At 57.2% G+C, this 14,504-nt stretch overlaps 1 protein-coding gene across 13 annotated transcripts in view; it reads left to right on the top strand.

Annotated features, from left to right (window-relative positions):
• The window catches only part of DGKZ (diacylglycerol kinase zeta), a 48,750-nt gene that overhangs the window by 26,439 nt on the left and 7,807 nt on the right, over positions 1–14,504 (top strand). For 5 of the 13 annotated variants that reach the window (XM_060176504.1, XM_060176509.1, XM_060176505.1 and 2 more), the window contains exons 2-10: positions 9,437–9,545; positions 9,781–9,876; positions 10,157–10,234; positions 11,360–11,416; positions 11,633–11,701; positions 13,689–13,760; positions 13,867–13,983; positions 14,071–14,142; positions 14,317–14,412. In XM_060176504.1, the coding sequence (XP_060032487.1) occupies positions 9,437–9,545; positions 9,781–9,876; positions 10,157–10,234; positions 11,360–11,416; positions 11,633–11,701; positions 13,689–13,760; positions 13,867–13,983; positions 14,071–14,142; positions 14,317–14,412 (766 nt within the window). Of the gene's footprint in view, positions 1–8,627; positions 9,288–9,436; positions 9,546–9,780; positions 9,877–10,156; positions 10,235–11,359; positions 11,417–11,632; positions 11,702–13,688; positions 13,761–13,866; positions 13,984–14,070; positions 14,143–14,316; positions 14,413–14,504 lie in introns of those variants that run through there. The other 8 variants (XM_060176501.1, XM_060176503.1, XM_060176502.1 and 5 more) reach the window with 3 other exon arrangements.

Below are 14,504 nucleotides of genomic sequence, written 5' to 3'. Positions count from 1 at the left end.
TAGGAGACAGCACCAGGTGGAACCATCACAGGAGAAGGGGCTTGTCACAAAGGGCCTAGGGGGCAGGGGGACTCAGGGAACTGTATCAACCTTCCCATCAAGGATCGCTTTCAGCCTAGCCCAGCAGCCAGCTACCTTAAGCTGGCAGAAGGCCCCAGGAGCTGGCTCTGTGGTCACTGAGCCCGTCTGCAGCCTTTGCCATCTAGTCTTTCTGCCCCGTCCCTGAAGCTGAGCCCATTCACGTTTCAGATTCCGTTGCCTGAAAACCCCCCCCCCCAATTGGGTGCAAGTACTACCGTCCCAGGGGCTCACAATCGAGTGGGGGATGCAAACGGGTGAGCTAGTGCTGGTGACCCAGAGTAACCCCAATGGAAAGGCCGGAGCGTGGGAGCTGAGAACCCCTCCCTGGGGGCGGTGGGGAGGGCCAGGGATGCTTTCCGGCAAAGCCAGCATCTGAGCCAGCTCTGCAAAGACAGAGGGAAAGGACAGAGAGCTCACTAAGCAGGGGAGGAGTATGACATTGCAGGTGGAGGGGCCAGAGTGCCCCGAGTAGGGATGAGAGCATAGTCCAGGGGTGGGGGTAGGGGGAGCCCCATCTCCCCCACTCACAGGTACACAGCCACACACTTATCTCCCTGTGCCTCCGTTTCCTCATCTGCAAAATGGGTAGCAGCTCAGTCAGTTTCCAGGAAAGTCAAGTCCTTCGGTCAGGATCTGTGTGCTAAAAGCATGGCGTCTGGCACCCAGGTGTGGGCTGCGCATCTGTTACCATGTGGAAAGCATGAGGGAGCTGGCAAGGAGACTGGGCAGTCTGCCGGCTGCTGGCACAGAGCTGGGGGTGGGCACCCAAGAATGGGCTCTGGGGGCGGTGGGAGGACGGCCAGGAGAGGAGGCTGCAAAGGATGAGTCAGTCATTCACTCTGCACGCTCGTCCCCAGGCCCTGCCGGCTAGCAGGCCTCAGGGGAGACCAAAGATGTCTCTGCGAGAGAACTGAGGTTCTGACCCAGCCGAGCCAGCAGATCCTGCCGTCCGAGTTTCACAAGGAGAACACGGAGTGGCACCCAGCCGGAACAGGACCTCAGCTGTTGCTCTTGGGGCAGGGCGGGGCGGGGAGGGGGCAGCATCTGCTGAAACAAGCGCCACCGATTTCCTCCCTTGCTCCCAACAAAGAGAAGTGGCCCGGCCAGCCTGGGCCCTGTGGTGGCCCTTCGGTGTGGCTTTGCAGGTGGAGGAAGCCCTTCCCCCTCGGAATTCCCTGTTCCTTCCTCCTGCTGGTCAGAAGTAAACACAGGTTCCCACTGTGTTGACCATACCATGCGTGTTCAGCAACCCTCCCCCCCCCCCCCCGCCACCCTGGCTCCTGGGCCCCAGAGATAAGACTCAGAGAATCAGGACCACTGGGGGTCAGGGCAGAAAGAGCCAAGTGGGCAGTGAAAGGTCATCAGTGGGAGTGACGTGTTGTTGGCTTGGGCAGCTCTGAGCAGGTGGGACTCTGATGGCAGATCGGGAAGGAGGCCAGTCTTCTGGGCAGAAGGCAGTGCCACGTATGATGAGAACAGCAGCGAGCCTGGCGCACGCAGATGGTGGGGGCAGGGGCTCGTTGGCCTGGGGAGAACCAAAGGTCTATGTGAAGGCAGAGGGGACCCTGCAGAGTCCACCTTCACCAGGCTCTGGAGAATGCAGAAAGCATTCTGGACCCTCGGCTGCCAGAAGGTGCCCTAGACCTTTCTAGGAGCAAGGTAAAGTCAAAGCTATTTTTGTAACACTGCTTTCAGAGCTGTCCCAGTCGGTGCCTCTTAGTATCTCCACTGATGACATGGAAACAGCGGGAGACAGACCTGCTGGGACAGAACATGGGCACTGTCGGGGGCTCCCACATCACCAGGACCCACTGTACCCTTTATTCCATGCGCAGGGCAGCAAGAATGCAGTCGGGTTAGTCATCTTCTAACACTCAAGTCCCTGATTGTCTATCTTTCCAGGTACCTCACATGGAGAAATGTGAAATAGACATCAGGCAGAGGGGCAGGCAGTGACACGCCTAGTAGGACACACACACAGTGTAGTACAAAGGACCTGGTTTCAAGCCCCTTACCCACCTTAGGGGGGAAGGCTTCACTACAGGTGAAGCAGTACTGCCGATGTCTCTGCCCCCCACCCCCCATCTCCTCCTTCCTTCTAAATTTGTTTCTATCTGAAATGAAATGAAATAGATATGAGGCACTTTAGCTACAGACCAGCTAGGATGTTGTTTGTTAATGTTTTTGCCGCCGAGGTTATTGCTGGGGCTCAGTGTTAGCACTACGAATCCACTGCTCCTGGCAGCCATTTTTTCCATTTTTTTATTGGATAGGACAGAGAAAAATGGAGAGAGATGGGGAGATAGAGAGGGAGAGAAAAAGATAGACACCTGCAGACCTGCTTCACTTGTGAAGCTTCCTCCCTGCAGTTGGGGAGCCAGGGGCTCAAATCCAGATCCTTGCGCTTAGTTCTATGTTTGATTAACCAATGTAACACCGCCAGGCCCCGCTAGGATGTCATCTTGACAAGCACTTTGTGACTGGGTCTCAAGCCACAGAGTCACTTTTCCAGGTACACCATTTTAGCCGGAAAGAGGACCTGGTAGACAAACTATTCAGAACTGGGAACTTGACAGCTGCTTTCTCAAAAAATGAATGAAGTGAACTTGTCACTTGTACAAACACTATCAGTTGTTGCTAACGGTAACACTGGAGCTTTTGAGTGAAGGTTGGCAACCTCGTATATCCTCTGTCTAGAAGATCCCAGGACTTAAAAGACCTGGGATGAGATCACCGGTGATATCAGCAAACATGGGTGGTGTTTGTTGTTGTTTATCAGAGCACTGCTTAGCTTGGCTTATGGTAGCATGGGAGATTGAACCTGGGACTTTGGAGCCTCAGGCATGACAGTTTCTGTGTATAACCATTATGCTGTCTCCCCTACCTCTTTCTTTTTCTTTTTTTTTTTAAATATTTATTTTATTTATTCCCTTTTGTTGCCCTTGTTGTTTTATTGTTGTAGTTATTATTGTTGTTGTCATTGTTGGATAGGACAGAGAGAAATGGAGAGAGGAGGGGAAGACAGAGAGGAGGAGAGAAAGATAGACACCTGCAGACCTGCTTCACCGCCTGTGAAGCGACTTTCTTTTTCTTTTAAATATTTATTTGTTCCTTTTTGTTGCCCTTGTTGTTGTTTTTTTATTGTTGTAGTTATTGTTGTTATTGATATCGTCATTGTTGGATAGGACAAAGAGAAATGGAGAGAGGAGGGGGAAGACAGAGAGGGGGAGAGAAAGACAGACACCTGCAGACCTGCTTCTCCACCTGTGAAGCGACTCCCCTGCAGGTGGGGAGCTGGGGGCTCAAACCGGGATCCTTACGCTGGTCCTTGTGCTTTGGACCACCTGCACTAGCACAACTCCCCCTTTTTCTTTTTTTTTAACCTAAGGAAATGGATCAACATTTTGGAAGGCCTGAGTAACTCTGTAAACCACTATTTTCTAATGACCGTTGCTTGATGTTGTAAAATTCAAAATGCAATATAGTGCAAGGTGCAAAGTTCATCCTCCTGATTTCTGATCCCACACTGCCACTAGCCTTTAAGAAGCTACTATTGTCATATCTTGGTGGAATAACAAAAGGATTTTAAAAAATATTTATTTTTATTTTACTGGCTAGCGACAGAGAAATCAAGAGGGAAGGGGGGAAGTGGGACATACAGAAGCTGGAAAGAAAGACACCTGCAGCACTGCTTCTCTGGTAGTGAGTGAAGCTTTCCCCCTGCAGGTGAGGACCAGAGGTTTGAACCCAGGTCCTTACACATGGTCATGCAGTTCGCCATTGCCTGGCCCAGGCAGAGAAGAATGCCTAAAAGGGCTGTTAAGATACTTCTCCATCCTGCCCCCCCCCCCAACCACAGGACAGCATGAGGCAGAATTTTCTTCTTGCACTTCGACCAAAACAACTTATCGTGACAGACTGCCTATCTGTCTTGTGATATATGAGAATCCTACCAGCGCCTCTCAAGAAAGACATTCACAAAAGTTAAAACAATGCTACTCTTCCAGCTTTTTCTCAAAAACATTTTTTTTTGTATTCTATTTATTAATGAGAGGAATTGGAGGAGAGAGAGAAAGAACTAGACGTCACTCTGGTGCATATGCTACTGGTGATTGAACTCAGGACCCCATACTTGAAAGTCCGATTTTATCCACTGCACCACCTCCCAGACCACTTTTTTTTCTCCAGGAAAATACAAGGTCTCCCCCCCCAAAAAAAAAGTTTTTGTTTATCAGGCTTTTTTTTAAACCCTAAATGAAGAAGTACTTTAATAGTTTTAATTACTAGAATAGCAAACAATAGCTGTCACCCCTATAGCAAAGCCTTTGGTGGGGGAGAGACTGTCAGTAATTTCTAAGAGCGCAAGGGGTTCTGGGATCAGGAAGTTTGCGAACTGCCACTGAAACCTGGGGAGCCAGGAGTGTGAGCTGGGTGGGGGGATGACGTTTGGGGCAGGGTGTGTGTGTGTGTGTCTCTGTCTTTGTGTCAGGGAATTGCCTTTTCTGGACAAGAGTCAGGGCAGCTCTGACAGGTCCCCTTGTACCCAGGCATGAGTGTCCCAATGCTACCACTTCCCAGCTGGGGACAGTCACAGGCCCCATCTCTCCCGCAGGGACCTCCCTGCTGCCTGTCCGATAATGTTTGTGAAAAAGTGCTTTGTAAGTTGTGAGACCCTAGACAGATGCTTATATTTGTGGTTATTTCATCTGGAGCCAGCACTTAGCCAGGCACTTGCCCCAGACCCCAGAAGAAGCTGCACAGTGGGTGTGAGAGCTCCCTGGGCAGTAGCTTCAGGGAGAGGGGGAGCCAGTCTGAGACACACACACACAGCACACACACACCCAGGCCTCACACTGTCGCTGGGCCTGGGCTGCGCTGAGCCAGGCTGAGCTGGGCTCTGGGGACTTGGGGAAGAAGAGCCAGGAGGCGAGGCTGGGGTGCATGTGCCCGCCCACCCCACTCAATGCAGAGCCCAGAGCCACCACTGGGAGAGGAAGTCTAGTCGGTTACCAATTGGGTTATTTTCATAACGGCTGTCTCAGGCTGGGGGAGGGGGGAGGGTGGCGAGGGGGAGGAGGGTAGTAGCTCAGACTCGCTCTCCAAACTAGGAGCTGCTCCACCAGAGGCCGGAGGCAGGCTGGAACCAGAGCTGGGGCGCCTGCCCAGGGGGACCCCGGCCCCCACCCAGATCACCTTCCAGATCAGGTCAAGAAGGGGCTTGCCTCCTACCCTCTCTTGCCTCTCTCTTTTTCTCTGGGTGGGCCTAGGGAGGAGTTCAGTTTTTTTTTTTTGGGGGGGTAGGCACCAGTGACATATTCCCCCCAGCAGAGGGGTTCCCTGCCAGAGTCCTGAGGCCTGTCAGAAAGGAAAGGGTCACACTGACCCCCAGCCTGCTGCTGCCTCCCACTGTCATAGCCCTGTTCCCTCTTGTGCACTGGGCTGTGTTTGCTTTGGCTTGTTTTGCAGGAGGGGGTGGGGTGGGACCATCTTGGCCCTCTTAGTGAGTAGAGGCCTGAGGGAATCTGGGACCCTGCCTCACTAGCCCCGGCTGACCCCCACTTCCCCACTAATCCCAGGGACTCTGGGAGCAGAGCAGCCAGAAGTGGCTTCTGGCCATCAGCCCCCTGGGGAGACATCTGGGCCCTGCTCCTCCTTGGGTGCCCCACACGCCCTTCCCAGACTCCCCCTCAAGAGGAGGCACATAGGCCTTGCCCAGAGTGGGGTGCACACCCTGGCTGTGTTCTGGGGCCACCTGTGGAGGCAGGGACCCTGGGGCTCAGGGCAGAGGGGTGCGCTGGAGAGGCATCCCTCACAGCTGCAGCTGGCACCCCATGCTCCAGCTGCGCCGCTCTCTTCCTCCTGTGGCGGGCGGCGGCTATCCTGTGGCGGGTGGCGGCTATCCTGGGGATTCCTGCTTCCCTTTCTGGGCCCCCCACCCATGCCACTGGGCAAGACAAACCCCAAGGGGTGGCACAAATTCCCACGTCCCTGGGTCCCATGTGCCCCTGCCCTCCTCCAGGTGTGCTGGAAGCTTCACACACCCTCTCCCTACTCCTCAGACCCAGCAGGAGCAGGCAGACGTGGCATTTGAAGCCCTTGGTGTCTTGTAACTGGAACTGACGCAGGGCACTGAGCAGGAGAGCCAGGGCCAGGCTATCCTTGCTAGCGTGGGCACCCCACTGCATTCTCGCTGCTGCCTCTTCCTCCCAGGGTGACCTCTGAGCTCCCCAGTCCCTAGGGACCCTTCCCAGCCTGTCTCTTGGGGTACAGCAGGCTCCCCTCAGGCCCCCTACCATGTTGCTCTGCTGCCATCAGTGTGATAACCCTGTGGGGCCTCCTCCGGTGACCTTTAGAGGTTGCCGTGTGGTGTGTGGAAGGTGACAGCGGAGGCGAGAAGCCACTTCTCAGAGCAGTGCTGGGGGAGTGGCCAGAGAGGCCAGGTTGCTGAGCTGACCGGAGAGGCCTCAGCAGAGCTAGCAGATCCAGAGTTGGTCAGTTGCTGACCAGAGTATAGAGGTTTCTATGGCAACCAAGGGACAGGAAGCGTGGGGCATTCGGGGGAGGGCATGTGGTGAAATGTCAGATCAGCCTGAGAGCCTTCCTGGACAGACAGTGAAGTGTGGGGAGGGGGCCGTCATGGCTCATGGGCTCATGCCTACCCTGCTCCCCGAGTGGGGTGACAAGTGGGCCTCCTGGAAGGAGGTAGACATAGGGCCACGGCACCATGGGAGCACCTGTGAGCACCCTGACACGAGGCGGGGTACAGGGGAGCTCTTCCTCCCCCCCTCAGCCAGTGTGGGGAGCAGGCCAGGCCTTGCCCTCAGTGCCTCCCACAGAGCAGCACCTCCCCCCACTGACTGGCCTTTTGTATTCTGGGTGACACCAGCATCAGGCGGTGCTTGCTTGTGTGCGCGCGCACGCGTGTGTGTGTGTGTGTGTGTGTGTGTGTGTGTGTGTCCAGGATACTAATCCCCCCACCCCCTCCAGGCCAGGCAGCTGTAACAGGATAGCCTCACCAGCCGGGTAGAGAAAGCTGACACCCGGGCAGCACCAGCAGGCCAGCGTCCTGGCAGGAGGGTAGCCGCGGGAGCCTCATGCTCCTGTCCCCGGCTAGGCAGAGGTGATGGTCCCTCCTCCGGCATTGGTTTCCTCATCTCTTAACAGTGCCAGCAATCTACTTGCCTCACCCCATATGGTGGGGAGTGAGCGGGGTGAGATCAGTTAGCATGCTCAGCCATGGGCCTGTCACACAGTAGCTGTTCAGTAAAATGTGATGCTCTGTGCCGGTTCCCCACACCTGGCTCCCTGAACACCATGTCTGGGGAGCTGGCATTGATTATGCACTGACTAGCTGCCAGCGTGCTGCCTCAGTTTCCCATCAGGAATGTAGCCTAGTGCTGTACCTGCTCAGGCAGCCCACTGAGGACTGTCAGGACTTAACTGACACTCGGTGGGCACTTAGCACATACTAGCCCGGGAAGTGATGGTAGGAGGCAGCCGGGAGCTCTGCCCATGCAGTACCCCCTGCCTTGCACCCAGGCTCACAAACACTTGTGTTCAGACACCTCAGCCCTGCCCCCTCCACACAGTACCCCTTCACGCTTCCAGGCTCCAGCCTGACACTGTCTGTGCAGAGTAGAGGGCAAGTCAGAGAGCAGCCCAGCACCCCCACCCACCATCTCACCCCCAACCTCCACATCCAACTGCTCTCTACCCCCCACACACACACACCAGGACTATTATGCCCACCCGCAACACAGTGACATCCCACCCTCCTACCATTCAGGAAAGGTGAAGTAGGGAAGGGGTGGCTGGAGCTGGGGAGGAGGTAAGAGTGGGGTGGTGCCTCAGGACTGTGGGAGCAGCAGGGTGCTCTGGGCAGCTCAGCACTTGGGTGTTGGAATCAGGGCTTCTAGCAGGACCATGAGGACTCAGTGCTGGTCACAGGCTCCTGTGTCTCCTCTTGTTCTCTGTAGCTGGTCTCTGTGCTGATGCCTCTCCTCTTGGCTAGCTTTGTGGCTCTCTGATGGCCCAGCTTCCCCTGTGTCCTTGCTAAAACAGATACTAGGCCCTCCTGCGCCTCAGTCCAACTGTCCTCAGGGTGGCCAGGGTCTCACCAGGTCCCGGGGTTTCCTCAGAGAAACTCATCACTGTCATGGATTGGTTCACCCTGAGTCCCAGGAGGGGACCCCTAATCCCAGCCTGACCCACGGTGGTGGTTAAACAGGTCAGGCAAGAGGGGGAGCATGGCCCCTGGCTCCACAGACTCTGGGCTTCCTGCACACTGGACCCCAGGACTGCAGAGCCTGGGCTCTGCTTCATTCCTTTCCGACCAGCCTCAGGCACAGGTGTGGGGATCCTCTAAGGTCAGGGGGCACCCCTCCACCATCACTGCTTCTAGCTGCTGTAAATGCAGGCTCCCCTAAGGGTGCTCTAGCTCCCCCACGACGTGCAGAGAGGCTGTGACCCCGCCTTCCTCCCAAGGGGCAGAGGCCCTGAGTGGGCCTGGCGCAGCCCCTGATGCTTCCGGTCTCTGTACCCAACAGCCCGAGGCTGCCGGCCCCAGCCATGGAGACCTTCTTTCGGAGACACTTCCGGCGGAAGGCCCTGGGCCCCGGAGATGGGCAGCGGCGGCCCAGCAGCGTGGGGTTGCCAGCGGGCAAGGTCCGGCGCCGCTCCCCAGCAGGGCAGGCCTCTGCCTCTCTGGTCCAGCGGCGCCGCTCCAGCGCCCAGCTCCAGGGCTGCCTCCTGGGCTGCGGGATGGGAGCCCGGGGCCCCAGCCGGAGGCGCTCCAGCACCGTGCCCCCTGCCTGCAACCCCCGCTTCCTCGTGGGCGAGCTGTCCGGCTCACCGCTGTTGCTTGCAGGGCTGATGGGTGTGGAGGGGGGCGGCCCAGAGGACCTGGTGACCGCGCCTCCCGTGCCCCGCAGCGCCCGGCACCTGCTGCCCGTGCCACGCTGCTTGTGGAGGCGGCGCCAGGGCTCCTCCCACCTGCTCACCCAGGACAGGGTGTACGACCCAGTCCTCTGGGGCCTGCGCGGCTACTACCGGCGCCTCAGCCAGCACCCTGGCCCCGGGGGGCGAAGAGCCTCCGGCACTGCAGCCAGCATGGGGACCCCTGCCCGCCTGCGCCCGCTGTCCCGCAGGCGCCAAGTGGCCCTGCGGCGCAAGTCGCCTGCACCCCAGGCCTGGAGCGCCCGGCTCCTGTAGGTATAGCTCCAGCCGGCAGGGCGAGGGGCGCAGAGCAGGGTTCTCCGGGCTTGGGGAGCACAGCCCAGGAGGGCCGTGGAGGGGGGCGGGCAGAAGTCAGAAGGCAACTGCTCTGCACGCCTCAGCTGTCTCCCCCTTTCTGCAGGAAAGCCATCTCCAAGTCGGGCCTCCAGCACCTGGCACCCCCACCTCCAGCTCCCGGAGCCCCCTGCGGCGACCGCGAAAGGCAGATCCGGAGCACCGTGGACTGGAGCGTGAGTGGGGGCAGGGCAGAGGGAGGGAGGCGAGCCCACAGGCTCAGGGCCGCAGGCAACTGTGAGGACAGCCCATGCACCTGTGGATCAGGACCACCCTGGGGTGACCCCAAACCTTAGAGAAGAGGGGTGGGGACAGGACTGTGAGTGTGTTGCTAGAGCAGGCTTGTAGGGGACAAGGTAGTCCGTGGGCGCGTTGCAGGCATAAGCTGTGCATTCTTATCCTCTGGCCTAGGAGTCCGCAACGTATGGAGAGCACATATGGTTCGAGACCAACGTGTCTGGGGATTTCTGCTATGTTGGGGAGCAGTACTGTGTAGCTAAGATGCTGGTGAGTGAGCGTTGTAGCACACTGCCCCCTAGTGGTAGAAGGAGGACTCGCACCCTGTGGGCCCACCCCCACCCCCGCAGGCTTCTGCACCCCTTGCCTGGGGACAGCTGATACAGGGCTGTCACCTGAGTGCCCCTGCTATGGGCTGCATGAGGATGACCCAGGGAATGGGGGCTGCATTTCCCTGTCAGGACCCACATCCAGCGCAAAGAGGGCTCTGTGCTGGGTTGGAAGGGAGGCTTTTTTGCCCTAAGCCTGAGGGTCCCTTTTTCTCCTGCAGCAGAAGTCAGTGTCCCGGAGAAAGTGTGCGGCTTGTAAGATCGTGGTGCACACGCCCTGCATCGAGCAGCTGGAGAAGGTGGGTGCAACTTGCCCGGTCCCTACTGCCCCTCCCTTATGGATAGTGACTCCTCTCAGTACGTGCGTGCGCGCACGCGCACACGCGCATGCTCCACAGAACACACCTGCCAGATTGCCCCGGCAAGTGTGATGGGAAATAGCCAAGGACCCTGGCCCCTCTCTCTGCTACCTGCTGCACCCCCACTCCCCAGAGCATGGCTGGCACAGTGAGGGTTTACTGACTGCCTCTCAGCTGGTTGAACTAATGAACAGTGGCCTTACATCGTTTTGTCATATCTTAAGGGATAGTAAGGCACCGACGCTGCCCTGTTGAAGCTTCAGGACTCAGCTGAGCTGGTCCTGCATTACTCCAAAGCCTGGCTCTGTGGAGACCCCTCCCTGAGGGGCAGTGTCCACAGATGGGCCTTGGCTGGGCATCCTGCTTATCAAGGGGTTAGAGGGAATGCCGGGCAGGTGTGTCCAGGTGTGGGTAGCAGGGGCTGCCGCCTTGGAGCAGGGTTCTCCAGTTAGCAGAAAGTCCAGGTGGCTGGGGGTATGGTGGGGGTTAGATGAACAAAGCCCTTGTGTGTTGCTGCCCTAGCTGACTCTCAGACAGAGTGAGTGCCCAGCCTTCCCTCACCCCTTGCCCAGTTTTGCAAGGCTAAGGCAGGGGCCACCATGGAACAGGAGACAGATGCAGCCTCAAGCACTAGAGATCTCCCTCAGCTGGAAATCAGACCAGCTTCCTCAAAGCTAAGCACCCCACCTTCCCCATCAACACAAGTCTCTGAGCTAGGAACAGGCCAGCCACGTGTGCCTGGGCACTGCAGGTGAGGAAGAGACAGCGTGGCCAGAACCATGGTGCCTCTTCATTGGCACACCACACTTGCTTTCTTCCTCACCCCAGCATCCCAAGAGGATGGTCAGGAGAAGGAGAGAGTCCCTCTGGCTACTGGAGAGGAGGCAGGAATGCAGGAGGGCTCCCAAGAGGAGGTTTCCTACTTCCACAAGCTCCTGGGAAGATTAGGGGGCAATCCCTGCCTGTGAGGATGACTCTGAGGGACCCCCTTCCTGCAGCAGGTAGTCATATGCTTGGCTCCAAGGAAGGGTCTGACATTTAGATGGTCTTTGCCCTGTTTTGCAGATAAACTTCCGCTGTAAGCCCTCCTTCCGGGAGTCAGGCTCCAGGAATGTCCGGGAGGTGAGTGGTCCCTGCAGGTGGGGCCTGGAAGTCCTTGCAGTGTCAGCAGGAGGCCACCAGGGGGCCCTGAGGTCCTGGGGGGAGCATGACACAGTGTGACCCCGCCTGCCTCCAGCTCAGTGCCCCATAGCCCTTGTGCACAGGCTTGTCCCCACCCTGGGTGGAGTGAGGGGTGCAGGCCCGTCACCTTGGCCGACCCCTCTCCTCCTTCCCCAGCCGACCTTTGTGCGGCACCACTGGGTCCACAGGAGGCGCCAGGATGGCAAGTGTCGGCACTGCGGAAAGGTGAGAGGCCCTGTCTGCCCAGGAACCCCCATGCCCCAGGCTCTGTGTACCCAGACTTTTTTTCCTCCTTGCCACCAGGGTTATCACTAGGGCTTGGTGCCTACATAGGTCTACTGATCCCAGCAGCCATCTTTTTTTTTTTTTAATTTTTTTAATATTTACTCTCTTTTGTTGCCCTTGTTGTTTTATTGTGTAGATATTATTGCTGTTAGTGAGGTCATCATTGTTGGATAGGACAGAGAGAAATGGAGAGAGGAGGGGAAGACAGGGGGAGAGAAAGACAGACACCTGCAGACCTGCTTCACCACCTGTGAAGTGACTCCCCTGCAAGTGGGGAGCCAGGGGCTCGAACTGGGATCCTTAAGCCTGTCCTTGTGCTTTGCGCCAACTGCGCTTTAACCCACTGCACTACCGCCTGACTCCCCCAGCAGCCATTCTTACTCTTTGAAATAGAAAAAGTGAGAGTGGTCTGGAGGTGGCGCAGTGGATAAAACATTGGACTCTCAAGCATGAGGTCCTGAGTTCAATCCCAGGCAGCACATGTACCAGAGTGATGGTTGGTTCTTTCTCCCTCTCCTCCTATCTTTCTCATAAATAAATAAACTATTGAAAAAAAAAGAAAGAAAAGAAAAACTGGGGAGTCGGGCTGTAGCGCAGCGGGTTAAGCGCAGGTGGCGCAAAGCACAAGGACCGGCATAAGGATCCCGGTTCGAACCCCGGCTCCCCACCTGCAGGGGAGTCGCTTCACAGGCGGTGAAGCAGGTCTGCAGGTGTCTGTCTTTCTCTTTTTTTTTTTTTTTTTGTCTTTCTCTCCTCCTCTCTGTCTTCCCCTCCTCTCTCCATTTCTTTCTGTCCTATCCAACAACAACAACAATAATAACTACAACAATAAAACAATAAAGGCAACAAAAGGGAATAAATAAAATAAATATTTTAAAAACAAGAGAAAAGAAAAACTGGGTGAGAGACAACACAGCACTGTTCCACCACTTGTAAAGCCCCCCCCACACACACACACACACAGGCACTTCCAGGTGGCAGCCAAGGGCTCAAACTCGGGTCCTTGTGCACAGTAACATGTATGTTCTGCCAAGTGAGCTACCTCAGGGAAGTTTCTCTCTGTGGCTGTGAGCAAGAACCATGAAGACCTACGGCTTCAGCAGAGAGCTACTGGGAAAAGGCGGAGGTGGGGGGTCGGAGGGTCCTAATCTGGAAAGGACAGACTCCCAGGCGGCCTTCCCAGCATAGCCCGAGCAGGTCAGGAACGTGGCGGTTGTCTGTGGCTTAGATGTGTCCCTCAGTGAGTGCAGGCTCAGAAGGGTCTCAGGGCAGGGTGCTGTCTTCTGCATTTATTCCTCATGCCTAGCACAGAGCCCAGTGCTCAGTAGACCCCGGAGCAGCGTTTGTGTAATGGACGCAGGAATGAGCGTGGCAGATACTGTTGGGAAGGAGACAAGGCTGTCCTGGGGCCCGGAGGAGAGGAACTGAGTCAGGCAGCAGTGCCCTGTGCGCCCTCTGGCACACTGGGCGTGAGTACCCAGTGCAGTCACTCTCAGGGCCCTTATTTCTATAGTTGGGCTGGGGAGACAGACAACACAATGGTTTACACAGCATATCGTCATGCCTGAGGCCTGAAAGTCCCAGGCTCAGTCCCCAACACCACCATAAGCCAGAGCTGAGCAGTGCTTTGGGCAAAAGAAAGACCACCTGCAGCTTCAAGCTGGCATGACGTAAGAGATGCCATGGCGATAGAGAAAGCGCCGTTGCTGCGATGCCCCTTCCATTTGGGGTTGGAAAATAGCTCACTTGTTTAGTGTGCTGCTTTGCCATGTGTGCGACCTGGGTTCGAGCCCGACCCCCACTGCATTTGGAAGAAGCTTGGGTGCGATTAATGGAAACTGTGCTCAGCTTCCCTGGGTGAAGAGCAGCTGCACTGCTGTGGTGGGCTCAGCCCCTGGCACCCCAACCCCCTCTACCTGCCCCCCAGGGCTTCCAGCAGAAGTTTACCTTCCACAGCAAAGAGATTGTGGCCATCAGCTGCTCCTGGTGCAAGCAAGCTGTGAGTGGAGCCTGTCCCACCCCCACCCCCAAGGGCTGGCCCATGCTGCACAGGGTGGGGTCTCCAGCCTAGGCTCCCCCGGCTCAGCTGCCCCCCCTCCCCCCAGTACCACAGCAAGGTGTCCTGCTTCATGCTGCAGCAGATCGAGGAACCCTGCTCCCTGGGCGCGCACGCCGCCGTAGTCATCCCCCCTACTTGGATCCTCCGTGCCCGCAGACCCCAGGTAAGTCCCACCTGCACCCCCAGACTCCCCCCCATGCACTCGGGGTCCACCAGTCTCGTGTCCCCAATGCCCCTGCCTCCTTTGCAGAACACCCTCAAGGCAAGCAAGAAGAAAAAGAGGGCATCCTTCAAGAGGAAATCCAGCAAGAAGGGGCCTGAGGTGAGACCTGCCGCTCAATGGTCAGTCGGGGAGACCAGATCCCACTGGTGCTGCCCAGCCAGGCCCACAGGGAGGAGGGAGGTTGTCTGCCCTGCAGGGCACCCTGGACACCCGCAGGACCCAGGCAGGGTGCTTCGGGCCAGGAAGGCACCTCATGGATGCTCTATCTCCCAGGAGGGCCGCTGGAGACCCTTCATCATCAGGCCCACCCCTTCGCCCCTCATGAAGCCCCTGCTGGTGTTTGTGAACCCCAAGAGTGGGGGCAACCAGGTAAGCACAGCTTCCGACGGACCCTGATAGCAGCCAGCCCTGGCTCTCTCTCGCCCTTCCCCCGGGTGGTCCTGGTTCCCCATCACACCTCC

Source organism: Erinaceus europaeus, chromosome 17 (assembly GCF_950295315.1).
Source record: "Erinaceus europaeus chromosome 17, mEriEur2.1, whole genome shotgun sequence".
NCBI classification, from domain to species: domain Eukaryota; kingdom Metazoa; phylum Chordata; class Mammalia; order Eulipotyphla; family Erinaceidae; genus Erinaceus; species Erinaceus europaeus.
This window is presented reverse-complemented; position numbering and strand designations above follow the sequence as displayed.